Source organism: Labeo rohita, chromosome 9 (genome assembly GCF_022985175.1).
Source record: "Labeo rohita strain BAU-BD-2019 chromosome 9, IGBB_LRoh.1.0, whole genome shotgun sequence".
Taxonomy (NCBI): Eukaryota; Metazoa; Chordata; class Actinopteri; order Cypriniformes; family Cyprinidae; genus Labeo; species Labeo rohita.
In genome coordinates, this window is record NC_066877.1 from 32,167,055 (window position 1) to 32,183,259 (window position 16,205).

General features: G+C 33.9%; 2 protein-coding genes across 4 annotated transcripts in view; one reads left to right on the forward strand and one right to left on the reverse strand.

The window, feature by feature from the left end:
- Positions 1-10,641, forward strand: part of fastkd1 (FAST kinase domains 1) — a 12,879-nt gene extending 2,238 nt beyond the window's left edge. For 2 of the 3 annotated variants that reach the window (XM_051119242.1, XM_051119243.1), the window contains exons 2-14: positions 1-208; positions 574-642; positions 1,372-1,497; positions 1,581-1,979; positions 2,415-2,525; positions 3,791-3,922; positions 5,598-6,084; positions 7,551-7,665; positions 7,755-7,883; positions 8,666-8,797; positions 8,957-9,070; positions 9,979-10,123; positions 10,209-10,641. The exon at positions 1-208 is cut by the window's left edge. In XM_051119242.1, the coding sequence (XP_050975199.1) occupies positions 1-208; positions 574-642; positions 1,372-1,497; positions 1,581-1,979; positions 2,415-2,525; positions 3,791-3,922; positions 5,598-6,084; positions 7,551-7,665; positions 7,755-7,883; positions 8,666-8,797; positions 8,957-9,070; positions 9,979-10,123; positions 10,209-10,488 (2,447 nt within the window). In that variant the 3' untranslated portion in view covers positions 10,489-10,641. The remainder of the gene's footprint in view (positions 209-573; positions 643-1,371; positions 1,498-1,580; positions 1,980-2,414; positions 2,526-3,790; positions 3,923-5,597; positions 6,085-7,550; positions 7,666-7,754; positions 7,884-8,665; positions 8,798-8,956; positions 9,071-9,978; positions 10,124-10,208) is intronic. The other variant, XM_051119244.1, reaches the window with a different exon arrangement.
- A 35-nt stretch (positions 10,642-10,676) lies between these two features.
- On the reverse strand, positions 10,677-16,196 carry klhl41a (kelch-like family member 41a). The gene is given in 8 exon segments (XM_051119245.1): positions 10,677-11,177; positions 11,566-11,712; positions 12,510-12,695; positions 12,775-12,860; positions 12,862-12,883; positions 12,967-13,055; positions 13,057-13,125; positions 15,018-16,196. Coding segments are annotated over 8 exon segments (1,806 nt in total). The 5' UTR covers positions 16,113-16,196; the 3' UTR covers positions 10,677-11,065.
- Between the last annotated feature and the right edge of the window lie 9 nt (positions 16,197-16,205).

Sequence of the window (16,205 nt, forward strand, 5' to 3'; positions counted from 1 at the left end):
GCCGGAACAAGGCCAAGCTGTCCGTAAGCCACGTGAGCTATGCTATTGGACGGCTGTGGAGGTTTCAAAGAGAGCGGCCACACATGCTCAGAACAATCGAGCAGGTCCGGAATCACCCGCAGTTCCTGACGCTTCGAGTTCTGGCTGAAAACAAGATCAGCCTCATGGATGACGCTTCAGTGGTGGACATGCTTTATGTTGTGCTCAGGTACAGAGTGAAAATGTGAAAGTGATGTAAAGCTCTGTTACAAAACCTACCTAGATAGTATTTTTAGGCATTATAGGTAAGCATCAAGCTGTCTTTTGAGATACCTTGTCTGAGTCCAAAATTAAAGCAGAATTGCATGAATTCTTTGGGAAAGAGCAATGTAATGCATTGTACTGGAGTGAAAAAAAGCTCTTCCAACATTCCAGAAAAATGGACAGAAATTAAATTTGATTTCAGTGGACAGCTATCTACGTAGGCAGCTCACTAGGTTCTGGAGCAGAGCTTAATATGCTGTAAATATGGTGTTCTGACTAATGTTTGTGGGTAAATTGCCAGTCTTTGATTGCATTTGTCTTGTTTTGCAGGCTTCAGGTTGAACACCATGACTCTCTTGTTCAGCAGCTGGTGACAGAGGCTTGGAACAGACTAGAGAGGTACTTGAAAAAATGGCACATAAATACATCCATATGCATATGTATATATGTAAAATATCTTTTGGTTAGGCAAATGATTATCAATATTCATATAAATGTAAAATGTACAGTATATGTTATTTTTATTGCAAAATATTTATATTTTGTAATAATAATTAAAAATGCAGTATATATATATATATATATATATATATTGCACAAAATGTATGCAAATTTATGCAAAATATGCTTACATATAAATAACACAAATTACGAAATATTTTATTATAAAAATGCATATGTATATATATATATATATATATATACACACACACACACACAATATGATTACATAAAATGTACAATAAATAATATTTATGCAAAATATGCTTGCATGTGAATAACAGAAAAAGTTACACAATATTTTATAACATATGCATAAGTATGCACATATATACACACATACATACATATAAACACATTTATTGTTCATTTTGTATTGTACACAACTTGTACAGTAAATAAATATAAATATTTAAAATACAATGTTGTAGTTATATATTCCAAGTAAATATGTAATTAATTTGAGATCACAGACTTTCCTTATGTCATTTGCAGTGCCTCAGTTTTCACCTGGAATTCTGCTGATAAACATGATTATTTAAAAACATAACATGCCTATAAATGCCCTATGAAAGTGAAATGAAATATATGTGTGTTTATCTAAGTAAAGCTTTCTTTGCTTTTTAGATTCCAGATGGCAACACTTTCAAAGTTTGCAGTTTGTCTGAGTGACCAGTTCCTGCAGCACAGCCCGCTGATGGGTCAGATTACACAAATAGTGAGTGAAAGACTGGACTCGATTCAAGACGCCAGGTGTGTATTTTTTTACCATCACGCACATTAAAGATATAATGCATCCAAAAATACAAATATATTTATTTGTATCTTTATCACAGAGTGCTCACACCCTTGATGAATAGTATTTTTGCCCTGGTGTCGCCACAACTTCGGGATGAACTGTTTAAAAAAGCGGACTCCCTTTTAGACAAAATGAACCCGTTGCACTTCAACAACCCCAGAAGGGTTGTGCAGTTCATCAGGAACGTCAAAGAGATTCACCGTCCCCTCCTGGAGAAATGCAACCAGCTTCTTCTGCAGAACGTCTCCCGGATGGACGTAGAGCACATCAGCATCATTCTGGGACTGTATCACTCGATGCAGTACAATAACTGTGATTTCCGGCTGGCTGTGAGACAGAGACTCTTGGAGCTGGTGGACACAAGCACTGATCCTGCCACTTTCACCAAACTATTTGCTTCTTTAGGACCAATAACGGGGCAAGATGTCAGAGAGGGGTGAGCAAGGGAAAGTATCCCTTATTCTTTTTACTCTAATTCTTTAATACTAAAAGTACTAAAAAAAAATGACAAAATTGTAAAAAGTTCTGATGGAGAAACAAACTCATGTACATCTTAGATGAACTGAGGGTGTGTTCATTTTCAGCAGCTTTTAATTTTTTTGATGGACTATTCATTATATTTTTTTGACAATTTTATGTCATTTTATCATTTTTTTATATTTCTACTTAGCTTTATTTTTTTAATCTATATTTTTGTATCCCAACTGAAATAAAAATTATTCATTTAAATTGATTCCTTGGTATCTGTATGGTAAAGTTCAACAGTGAATGTATTTATAATTTTCTGCATATGGATTTCAAGTAAACCAGACAAACCAGTTCGGAGAAAAATCACAGCAGTATAATTTGATTTGTTTCACTGGTCTTGCAGGTTAGAGAGTACTGCGCTGCTATTGGCTGAGGAGCTGAATCCCCATCAGGCTTTAGGTGTGGTGGAAACAATGGAGGAGATGCAATGCAGAAACCTTCAGTTAATAAACAAGTAAGTATTTTGATCAAATTAATGTAGTCTTGGAGAGTCCTTTTCCAAAAAAAAAAAAAAAAAATACTGACCCCAAATATTTGAACAGTATGTATACACTACCAGTCCAAAGTTTTTAAACAGTAAAATTTTTAATGTTTTTAAAAAAAGTCTCTTCTGCTCACCAAGCCTGCATTTATTTAATCCAAAGTACAGCAAAAACAGTCCAATTTTGAAATATTTGTACTAATTAAAATACCTGATTTCTATTTGAATATATTTTAAAATTAAATTTATTCCTGTGATTTCAAAGCTGAATTTTTAGCATCAGAAGTCATTCTAATACTTTGATTTGCTGCTCAAAAAATATTTATTATTATTATGATGTTGAAAACAGCTGAGTGGAATTTTTTTTTTTTTTTATCAGATTTCTTTGACGAATAGAAAGTTCACTTATCTGAAATAGAAATCTTTTGTAACAATATTAATGATTTTATCATCACTTTTGATCAATTTAAAGCATCCTTTCTAAATAAAAGTATTAATTTCTAACATTTCTTTCCCAAAAATGTTGATCTTTGGCTCTTTTTATTCATCTAAAAATCCTGAAAAACAACTGTTTTAAATATTGATGATAATAATAAATGTTCCTTGAACAGCAAATCAGTATGTTGTAATGATTTCTGAAGGATCATGATGATGCTAAAAATTCAGCTTTTAAATTACAGGAATAAATTATATTTTAAAATATATTCAAATAGAAAACAGTTATTTTGAATAGTAAAAATATTTAAAAATGTTACTGTTTTTTGCTGTACTTTGGATCATATAAATGCAGGCTTGGTGAGCAGAAGAGACTTCTTTAAAAAACATTAAAAATCTTACTGTTCAAAAACTTGTGACTCGTAGTGTATTTACCTATTTTTCCTGAAAATTTGTGAATTAGTTTTTATTTTAATAGTAATGTTAATATGTAGTATTGATATTTCTGAATAATCCAGTAAATTGATTTTTTTTTTCACTAACAAAAATCTAAGATGATTTATCTTTATATAAGTTATTCTTACATTATATAACGCTTAAACTAAAAGACTTTAAAATCTGATTTGATTGGATTAGATCAAAATATGTCTACTGAGGTAAAAAAAAAAAAAAAAAATAGCTGATGACATATTTTAACTAACACATGGTTTATATCTTTATACCATCCAGCCTGTATCAAATCTTAGATAAATGTAATTGGCTAGAAACAGGAGAGGAGATCTTACCATGTCTTTTTTTGACAGGATGGCAGCAGTACTTTTAAAGAATCTGGAGACATACAGGGCAGTGGAAATTGCTCGGATCACCCAGTCTCTCATCCTGCTGCACTGCCAGAATCCCGACATCTTCTCCAGACTGAAGGCCAGACTGCTGCAGTAAGTGATTCCTAACTCTGCACTGAAGGAGGAGTAATAGAATATAACTACAGTATTTTTTGCGTTTATAGAGGGTTTGCACCGACGTCACATTCTGGTCAGTTACCCGGATGCGCGGCCATTGCGGCGATACTCATGTAAACAGAAGCACTGATTGCACGGTTAGTGTGAAGACGTTGTTCTGCTGACTAAACCACGGAAAATGTGTGGGAGCTGCTAGATCATATAGAAAAGGACTTAGTAAGCAGGAGAGGTCGTTTTATTTTGACAAACTAAAGTTAATACAGGGCCTAATGTTAAGCAGCGATAGTGTTTCCTTAGTTACTGCTTTACACAAAGATGCGCTGTGCTTTATAATGCGTTATACAGATGCTAGATGAAAAGAAAGCTCCATGTAAACATTTTTGAAAACAGAAAGTTCACCTCAGAGACACAATCATATAAACTCCTATCCCCAATTCATTATTTAGGAGTTTCTTCCAATATTTTGAGCATCATGAACAGTGAGATTGATTTGCCTGCTACAGTATTTTCTCCTCTTCAGCTGTTAACGGCCTTTTGCAGACTAAATATAATAAAAACGTAATATTTCCACACAAATGACATTTTGGAACATGAATGCGGTGTACGACGTGCACGGGCCACAGGGCAGTCCATATTGTTTAGCCCTGTAATAGGTGGTAAACATCTGCACAGTCTGCCTCCTTTGTCATGGACTGATAACCTGACAGTTCTTCCTTCTATTTCTTATCCTGACATAGTGAAATACTTTTGTTTTTTTCACCAAGCCCATTCACGAGTTCCATTCGGTTCAATGGCATTGTTTACACTCAATGCCGCCGCAAAGTTTCTACAGATATTACTGACTTTGATAATGAACATAAATCTACATCTGCATCCTAACTCAAGCTACTATCAAATGTGTATTTCTAAGAGACGAAAAAATGTTATTATTATTAGTATTATCAGGAAACACAAACCTGTTTCTTGATTTGAAACAGTTTACTCATTGAAACATGTATAAGAAATTATTTTTTCTATTAGGAAAATGTTAAGGAAATATGATTGGAAAAAGTGTGAAGATTAAAAAAAACATGAAGTGTTTGTCATGTTCTGACCATAAAGAATATTTTAAAACCACCATCTTTTTACAGTATTCACACTGTACCAAAAATCTGCCTTTAAACTTGAAAGAAATAAAAAGTGAACATTTATTGTGATAATTATCAATATCGACTGATATGAAAAAAATGTGATAATTGTTTGGCCATATCGCCCAGCCTTATAGTCTTATAATTAAAAAGATTGTTTATATAGAATGTAAAATTCTGACATTATTTACATTATTTATAGTGTTTTTTTACACTACTTTTTGAAAGTTTGGGGTTGGGAAGATTTATTTTTTTATGCTCACCAAGGCTTTTATTTAGATACAGTAATGACAGTAATATTGTAAAATATTATTATGATAAAATAACTGTTTTCTATGTGTGTATATTGTAAAATATAATTTATTCCTGTGATGGAAAACTGTATTTTCAGCATCATTTCTCCAGTCTTCAGTGTCACATGATCCTTCAGAAATCATTCTAATATGCTGATTCCTGCTCAAGAAAATTTTAACACATTAAAACGATTGTTTTTTAATTGTTCTTTCATTTATCATCACTCATAGTTACCTGCAGCGCAGTGTGTATCCATACGAGGTGACCATGCTAACCAGGGTTCTGTCCATGCTTCCTTCTCCCCGTCCTGACGAGGCCGTCCTTTCCCGTATAAACGCTGTGATCCCGCAGTGCAACCTTAATGACCTCAATACTTACGCCACGATCGTCGCCAAATGGATTCGCAACGATCCCTCGTACCGGCACAACACCTCCAGCAAGTACGTTCGCCTGCTCCAGACCCTGAACCGCTGCAGTCGGGAGCGGCTGCGCAGCTTCGAGAGTCTGGACGTGCTGCTGGAGGAAGTGAAGTGTTTGTCGGGGGAGTGGTTTGATGAGATGCTGCTGGAAGAGTCTATGGTCGCCATGCAGAAACTGACTGACCAGATATCCTGGATTAACGTACATGAGCTGGGCGTTTATCTGACCAGGACTAACTACTTCTGTGCCGCGCTGATGGACCGTATCGCTAGTGTGACGACTGAAAATATAGACAAGGTGGGAGTCAACTTAAATGTTGTTTGAAAGCATTTTGTTTTGTATTATGTTCATTTCTTAATGTTATGTAAGGTTAACTGGTAACACTTTACGATAAGGTTCATTAGTTAATGCTACTACAGCATTTATTATTCTTAATTTCAGCATTTACCAATGCATTACTAAAATCACAAGTTGTGTTTGTTAACAATAGTTAATGCACTGTGACCTGACATGAACAAACAATGAATGACTGTATTTTTATTAACCAACATTAACAAAGATTAATAAATAGTTTAATAAATGTATTGTTCATTCATGTTAGTTAATACATTACCTAATGTTAACAAACGACACATTATCGTCAAGTGTTACTGGTTAACTTAATTTATAAAAGGTTAATTTTATATGTTTTTATAATGCCATTTCAGTAGAATGTACTTTTATTTTTGTTAACATTTTGAAGTATCCTTTATTTTTAGATTTCAGGGCTTTTTTTTTAGAAATTTGTGTGATTTTTTTTTTTTTTTTTTTTTCTCTTTTTTTTAAATTATATTTTATTATATAATTTATATAAATAAATATAAATATTTATATTTAATTTATATTTATATATTATTTATTTATTTTATAAAATTTTATTTTATTTAGTAGAATTAATTTTGTTTTATATAATGTTAATTATTAATGTTACATAAAGTTAAATTATTTAATTTATTAATAATAATTTATGTTTGGTGAATTAAATTTGTTTTTACAATGTTATTTTAGTATTATTTATGTACTATTAGTATTTATTATGATTTTGCATTTGATTTGATTTTCATATTGTCAGTTTTCTTTTTGATTTTAGCTTTAGTTATGAGCTTTTGTTTTTTTTTTTTTTTTTTTTTTTTTTTTTTTCTTTTTAGTGTTTTTTTTTTTCTATTTCAGCTTTATTTCAGTTTTTGTGTTAGTAATTTACTTCAGCTTGAACTTATTAGTTGCCGAAACAACACTTCTAATTTTCATTTGAATTTTTTTTAAGTTGTTTTATCTAATATTTATATTTCATTTACAGCTTTCATTTATGAAAATGATATTTAATCTATTTAATTTTGGTTAACGGTAACAACACTGGTTACAATGTAAGTATTCAAATTTTGGTGCCAATTTTTTTTTTTTTTTTTTTTTTTTTTTTTTTACACAAAAGTTTGGGGTCTCTCATGGTCATTTATTTGATTAAAAAAAAATACAGTAAAACTGTAATACTCTGAAATATTATTACAGTTTAAAATAACAGTTTTATATTTGAATATATTTTAATGCAAAGCTAATTTTTCAGTATCATTACTCCAGTCTTTAGTGTCAGCAGTGTCAAATGATTCTTCAAAAATCTTTCTAATATGCTGATTTGCTGCTTTAGAAATTTCTTCTTATTATTAATTTACAAAATTCATGAGAAGCACCTGTTATTAAATGTTTGTATATTTGTCTCTTCCAAACAGATTCATTACTCTGCAACATATTCCACTTTGCTGCCTTTCGCTGTGCTAAATTATGACCCACCAAAGGCGGAGGAGTTTTTTGATGTGTGCATCCGACATTTCACTCCATATATTAGTAAGATTTTTAAGTTGTTTATTTGTAAACGTTTCTAATCTTAAAGACATAAAGCTAAAACTGTTACCTGTTTTTGCTGGTTCAAACAGGTTCCTTTGACCCTCACCTGCTGGTTCTCTTAGCTTACGCACTGGCCTTGGCTGATTATTTCCCTGAGGAGGTAGTCAGAGAAATCTTCAATGTGGACTTTCTTGCAAAGTTGGATGCCCATCTGGAGAGTATGTCCATTTTTGAGATTATATAACTTTTAACTTCATACTTTGAAAGAGATGTGCATTCATATGAACCTTAAAGAAACAGTTTATCCCCCAAATGAAGATTTGCTGAAAATATACTCACCATCAGGCCATTCAAAACCTAGATAAGTTTGTTTCTTCATCAGTGCAGATTTGAAGAAATTTAGCATTGCATCACTTGCTCACCAATGGATCCTCTGCAGTGAATGGGTGCCGTCAGAATGAGAGTCCAAACAGCTGATAAAAATATCACAATAATACATGAGTAATTCACACCTTCTTGTCAAAGCTGAGTGTTTGTAATAAACAAACCCATCATTATAACTCCAAACTATTGCTTTAAGAGTCCATAATTAATAATGTTTCCTCCAGTGAAAAAGTAATCTCATCTGAATCAGGAGAGAAATATGCACAGATCAAGCTTTGTTTACAAGCCAAAACAGTCCAAAACAAATATGGCAGTGAGTTTTTAATGCGAGAGGACAACATGGGATGGACATGGGGTTTTTACTGAGAAACTCATGATAAAATATTAAAATATTAAAATGTCTTAATGATAGATTTTTTTTCTTACAAACATGCAGCTTTTCAGTTCACAATATGTTAATTGATGGACTGGATTGAATATTGTAACGTTTCTATCAGTTGTGCAGTAATACAAAAAAATTGTTGCAATTCTTAATGTCATAAATCAACTGGGAAAGTATGGTGATATTTATTAGTGCTTTGTTGTTTAGTGTTGTGTTTTTTCTCATTGCTGACAGCCTTTCCAGATGCTCTAAACATGCGCATCCGTCTCCGTCTCATGGAGCTGAATCGGGCCGTGTGTCTGGAGTGTCCAGAGTTTCAGGTGCCTTGGTTTCATGAGCGCTACTGTAAACAGTTGCGGAAGAGAGGTCAGCATCATCACTCTGGTCTTCAGTGTCACACGATCCTTCAGAAATCATTCTAATATGTTGATTTGCTGCTCAAGAAACAAAAAACAACACATATTTAAAATGTTTAATGTAAGGAATAACATTTTAAATGTAAAAATCTTGTTTTTCACACTGTAGCCAACAGCTCCATTAGTCCAGCTCAGCAGCAGATCCATAAGATGCTCGGGGATGTCCTGGGTGGGATGAACTATGCAAAAGTAGGAGTGCTGACTCCATACTTCTATACTGTCGGTGAGTTTTGAACCAGCGTTGCTGTTAAAATTGACCCCGTTTACTTCTTAAAAACACATTCCCCATTTGCATGTAGACAAAATAGCCGTGCTTTTCATCAGAAATCCCTCTCAAATGCTTCTCTTAAATAGCTTGAAGTCATGATTACGGTTTTAAAATTGCATTAAATATATGACAAAATACAGTTTAACAATGAAATGAGATATACAAAAATGTCTGAAATTAATTCATTTTTACAAAATATTTAGTCAAATTCACTCAAAAATGTGAAATGTGAAGGAACAGTCAAAACAATTCGCTTTGGGTCTAACATTGTTTTTAAGTGAATATTTCATGCAATGCAATGCAACGCATAATGCAGTGCATAATGCGGTGCAGTGCATATTGCAATGCATATTGCAATGCATAATGTAATGCATAATGTAATGAACAATGCATAATGCAATGCAATGCACAATGCATAATGCAATGCAATGCACAATGCATAGTATAATGCACTGCAATGCATAATGCAATGCAATGAATGCAATGTATAATACAATGCAATGCACAATGCAGTGCATAATGCAGTGCATAATGCAATGCAACTTTCATGCATTATCTTCCCAAACAAAAATAAAGACAAAAATTGCTTTAGGTTTAACATCTGTTTAACATTTTTAATGAAACAGTTCATTTTCATGCTTATGCATTAACTTGTCAGTATTTTACTTGTCATTATGATTTGTTGTTGAGTGCTATGTATCATTAAGTATATTAGAGTTGATTTGATGTACAGTGACCCAGTGTCATATTGTATTGACTAGATACATTCACAGACATATGGTGGTACAGGATGACAGTCTTAGATATGGTACAGCATTGCTGCTTCTGTAGGCAAATGTCAAGTGTGATATTTTTTTCATCAGATTTTGAACTTGTCCTGGATCGCCATCTTCATCCGGTACCGTACAGCGAGCCCAGTCAGCTGCAGATCAATGAGAACGGAAACGTTCACTGGCAGTCTGGATCAGCAGACGGAGAGAGGATGGAGCTGCCGCCCGGAGCTCGCCGGTATGCGTCATGTAACCTGCACATACTCTAATGTGCTCAAGAACGTAAAAAAACAGATAAAATATGATTCTCTAAATCTGTTTAGCATTGCCTTGGATTTCCTGGACTCCAAATCCTTCTGCAAAAACTCCTGGCACATGAAAGGAGAGGCCATGATGAAGAAAAGACATCTAGAAATATTAGGATATCATGTATTACAGGTCAGTAGAAAGATAACGCACAATTCTGACAACAAAAGTGAGGTGTTGCTAATAATGCATGTTTCTATGCAGATTCCTCACTTTGAATGGAACTCAATGGAGCTTTCCACAGAAGATGCATGGAAAGAATATCTAAGGAAGAAAATATTCTCAGAGTTACCCTGAGACGTTTTCTTGAAACAACAGACATCAGATTGTTTGCAGACTGTCCAAGCTGCAAAATTAGTACTGCAATCTTATATTAATTGCTCATTTTGTAATAAATTATATTGCTTATGTTACTGTTTTCATTCACAATGAAGAAATGCATAGCTGTTGCCTTTTAAAATATGTATTTATTATTATGCATTTTATATAAAAGAGAAAAGAGGTGTGTTTGGATGAAAAAAAGAAGTAAATTTAATTTTGACATCCATTGTATAAATGTTTTCCTCAACTGCACCACATTTCACAACAGAACATGAAATAAAACCTATGGTCAATTTTCTTCTTAAAGTCAACATGACACATCATTCGCTACACATTTTACTTTGGTAAGGAAGAGCGATGGAAAGTTGTTTTAGAGGCGGAGAAAGTTGTATTTCATTTTGATTAAAACTTACAAAAACTGGGAATGTGCATTGCATAGTAAATAGTCAGGTTTGATTTCATGTTGACTTTAAATGTTTTTTGTCAATTCTGCTGCTTTAAAACATAGTTACACTTTATTATTGGACATAATCTATAACAGGTGGTGATGTTTTTAAAGTTTAGGCATCTTTGCTGCATTTAGTCTCATAGAAACACAGGAGGCGCCGGCAGCGTATCGCATCTCTCGTATCATTCCAGTCCACTGTTTCTTGTCTTCCTCATACCTGTTTAAAATAAAAAAGTGTTTTTTTTAGATTATTTATTAGAGTATATACATAACTGTTCAAACGTTAGTCAGTAAGGTTTTTTTTTTTGTTTTTGAACAATGTCTTGTGCTCACCAATGCTGCATTTATTTGATCAAAAATGCAGAACTAATGTGAAATAGTATTACTATTTAAAATAGCTATTTTCTACTTGAATGTATATTAAAATGTAATTTATTTCCGTAATGCAAATCTGAATTTTCAGCATCATTACTCCAGTCTTCAGCATCACATGAGCCTAGAAAATCATTCTAATATGCCGATTTGTTTTTTTTTTTTTGTTGTTGTTTTTTTGGAAACTGTGATACATTCAGATGAACTATTGCTGTGTAAAGCAAAATACTTACTGCCAGATGTCTGTGATTTCTGATGGGACACACTGTTTGTCCTCGTTCTCCTGCACAGCGAAGCCACCCACCGCATACAGGACACCAGCAGCACTGACCAAATTCACAGAACTTCTCTCCTGCACAAACTCAGGGAATGCCTCCCATCTATTGAGAAAAAAACAGGGCTTAAACTGATAGTCTGATAGTCTTGTAACTTAAAATTATCCCAGTTAAGTAAACACAGGGGTGAATTTTGAGTCACGTAACTAATTTCCATAATTTTGTTGTTGTTTAACTGGCAAGTTATTAAGAAATATTAAACTTTTCTCTCTTTTTATTTCTCTGATCTATATGGTTCAAACCAAACGTATTTTGTGGGGAATTTTGTTAATTGGTAATCATTTAATAGGTTTTCTATGTGCACTCAACATTATTTTCAATTTTGTAGCTGTGTTAACAAAAGCAAATTCCTTTGTGAGATCATCCTTCAGGAAGTGACATCATTTTTGAGGGGAAACAAGAGCAACATCTCAAAACAAAAAGTGTTATTAATTGGTGATGTCCGGTTCGCGAACGAATCGTTCTTTTGAGCCAGTTTACCAAATCGGACTGAATCGTTCGAAACGGTTCGCGTCTCCAGTAAGCACTAATCCACAAATTACATAAATTATTTACTTTTTTTTTTGACGTTTCTGACACTTCATCTGACTCAGTTACTCCAACAGTACACTGATTGAACTGCTGTGAAAAGAGAACTGATGATGAGCAAAGGATTTGCTTAATTCTGTGATGTTCGGTGGTGTAAAATGTAAAAGCTTGACGACTACTTTGAATCTTTCTAGCTAACTTTAGCTTTAATTTAAAGTATCTTTACACTTAATAGTTTTTTTTTTTTTTTTTTTTTAAATAATATTTGTGTTTCAGGGTTAAGTATCAGTTAAAAACCACTGATGTATACATACTTGTTTGTTCCAAAGTCATAGGCTTCACAAGAGCTTAAAAGGCCATCTTCATTGACCCCTCCAACCACAATGATCTTTCCTTTGAGGACGACGGCTCCAAACATGGACCTGGGTGTCTTCATGGCTGCCAACTCTTTCCATTCGGACTTCTTGTGGTTGTATGCAAACATCTTGTTGATAGTTTTACTGTTTCACAGATGAAAATAAGCAATGAAGCCAATCCCAGGATTTTATTTTATATTTAAACTCATGTTAACTGACTTACTTTTCATCCGTCTTTCCTCCTATGCAGTAAACTAGTCCGTTTTGTGAGATTACACAGTGACCGTGAATTCTTAATGGCAGTTTTTTTGGTCTCCTGCCACTTCATTTTACTGCAGAAAGCAACAAAAGGTAATTAGATGGACTTGAAATTGTTTGGCTTATGTATGTAGCAAAAAATGAAGAAGAAACTTACTCAACATCATAACACAGCACTGAGTCCAGAGACTCGTTGGATTGCAGGTCTTTACCAGCAACTATAAACAAGAGGTTTTCAAACTCCCCCCATGGCGAACAGACACCTGGGCGACGGCATTGGTGGCAGGGCTAACCAGGTTGGAGCATGAGTGTCCAGCTGAAGGAAATGGAACATTTAATATGAATTACAAATGTCAGTTATTTTCCCTGATGATACAGGCCTTCATGCTAGGCCTGATGACCTTTTTGCACGTAAAATCACATCCTAGAAATATAAAGTCATACAGTTAAATGAATAGTGCACCCAAATGTCATCATTTACTCAACTTCATGTCATTCCAGACTATAGTATGCAACACAAAAATGGGGTTTTTACCCTTAAAAAGGGTCAATCCAGGGTCATTCTTAACTAAAACCATAACAAACGTTCTATACTTAAAATAATTACTTAAAAATAAACTATGAAAAATAGGAACTTATTTGATTTGTGTTAGTGCCCCAGGAAACATCATTTTTCATTTTGTGTTGTGTTCTGAAATAACCAAAACTAAAATAAAAAGTCATAAAATTTAATGTATATAGACTTATGCTACCAGTCAAAAGTTATGATTTTTAATGTTTTTAAAGAAATCTCTTCTGCTCACCAAGCCTGCATATATTTGATCCAAAGTACAGCAAAAACAGTAAAAATTTGACATATTTTTGCTATTTAAAATAACTTTTTTATTTGAATATATATTAAAATGTAATTTATTCCTGTGATTTCAAAGCTGAGTTTTCAGCATCATTACTCCAGTCTTCAGTGTCACATGATCCATCAGAAATTATTCTAATATGCTGATTTGCTGATATGCTGACATTTATTATTATTATTATTATTATCACCAATATTTTAAACAGTTGAGTGCATTTTTTCAGGATCAGCATTTATATGAGTATATATACATACAGTATACCATTCAAAAGCTTGGAGTCAGTCATTTTTTTTTTTTTTTTTTTTTTTTGGAAAAGAAATTATAAAATTAAGAATTATTTTATTTAACAAGGATGCTTTAAATTGATCAAAAGTGATGATATAGACATTTATAATGTTAAAAAGGATTTCTACTTCAGATAAATGTTGTTCTTCTGAACTTTCTATTCATCAAAGAAAAAATCTACTTAGGCGTTTTCAACATAATAATAATAATAATAATAAGGTTTTTTGAACAGCAAATCTGAATATTAGAATGATTTCTAAAGGATCATGTGACTGGAGTAATTATGCTAAACAGTTAGCTTTGAAATCACATTAATACATTACAGGTAGTGTACTTTAAAAAATAGAAAAATGACAAAAACACAACAAAATGTTAACTAAAATTAAAATGAAAAGAATATAATTATATACGAATATATACATAAATGATAAAAAAAAATTAAATGTTACACTGTTTCATTATTTTGCGCTATACATATATAAATTATGTGCTAAACGTTTGCATTTACTGGGAAAAACAACATTCCTATTTGCATTTTCTATGATTAATATGTAAATTGAATAAGGCGGTATTAATATTTAATGAGGCAAGTGCTGCTCATTTTCTGATTGGTTGCCTGAAAACGCGATTAGTTTTTAAAGCCACCAGAGTAGAATTTCATAACCAAGGGTTAAAAGCAGTGCTTTTAAAAGTGTTAAAAGTACAATAACACATGGTTAAGTGTAGTATAAAAAAAGCTCAAGAAGTTCAGAGACAGAATGCTCTTTCGATGCAGAGGGACTGCAGCTGTCAAGCTCCAAAAATGACAAAAACGTACCATAAAATTAGTCCATTATAACTTATGTGCTAAATTCTGGGTTATATGTCTTCAACACTGTTGTGTTATTGTATTTTTATGGGATTTTTGGAGCAATTCTACTTAATTTTGTGGAAACAGCAGGATGCCCCAAAAAGCACAACAGGTTTGGAACGACATGAAGGTGAGTAAATGATGACTTATTCAATAAGAATAGGTAGGTAAATTTAGTTCTTGTTACAAACCTTAGTCTTATATAAAACTTAGTCTAACCTGGTAGAAATAGCACTGCAGTGGTGATTCCTTGTTGTCTTCATCAACAAACAGTCCTCCCAAAACATACAGCAGGTTCTTCTTCGACGTGATGCTAACGTGATTTCGAGGTATCTGCTCTGCTATGGCCGCTAGGAAGCATTCGTTTTCATTAGCATCATAGGCCACTGCCGCAGTGTCGTTTATCATCAGGATGAGATCCCTATTGAACATCCCTAGCCGTTTATTGTTATTGAGAAAGCCAGGCAACACGTTCTCCCTGTCTTCTCCTTCGTCTTTTTCACCCTCTTTACTTTGTGGAAGTTTTCCAGCAAACGCTTCTTTGATGACCTTCAGCTTCTTGGCGAGCTCGGGGTCGGCCTTTATGATGTCATCCTTTTCCACCTTCTCCTTAAAGTATTTCTCTGGTAGAAGTCTGAAGCGGATGTGTTCGAAAGCATCTCCCAAAGCTTTCGCCCGGTTTTCCTTGTTCTTCCGGACCCATTTCATCAAAAGCTCGAAGACAACCTCTTCTTTTTCCACGTTTAGGGCATCACACCCGATGATGGCGAACAACTCAGGAGCATTGAACTCAAGAAACTCCTCATCCTTAGACAAAGTCTCAAAACGCTCCGCTATGAAGTCCCTAGCGGAGATAGCGAGTCTAGGGCAGTTCAAAACCAGTCCCATTCTGAAGATGGCCAAGCAGTTTCCCAACGAAAGCTTGTTTTGAAGATAGTTGACGCAAACGGTGAATACAGATGGGATTTGGAACCTGTTGGCGACTGCGAAGACGTCTTGGACGTTCTCATCAGTGATTTCGATGTCTGCGGAATAGAGATAGTTCACAATCATGTCCATAATGGTGGGATCCACGTCCTCCAGTACTACTTCCTTGCTGGAGTCTTTCTTCTCAACGCCGTCTTCTGTAAAGTAAAGCTCTCGGAAATACGGGCTGCACGCAGCCATGATGAGTCTGTGGCAGGGAAGACTTCGATCTCCAACCTTCAGAATGCAATCCACAAATTTGTTCTCCTTCAGAAGTTCCTTCAGACCGTCCTGGAGCAGGGTGCTCTGAAAGAGCCTCAGGTCCTCCTTGATACTCATGGGTTCCATCTCAAATTTTGCAGAGGATGCTGTACTTCCTCTTGTCTTGCCGTCTCAGTTGTAAGAGGCTGAAATAACACAGAGCTCCAACACAAACCCCCT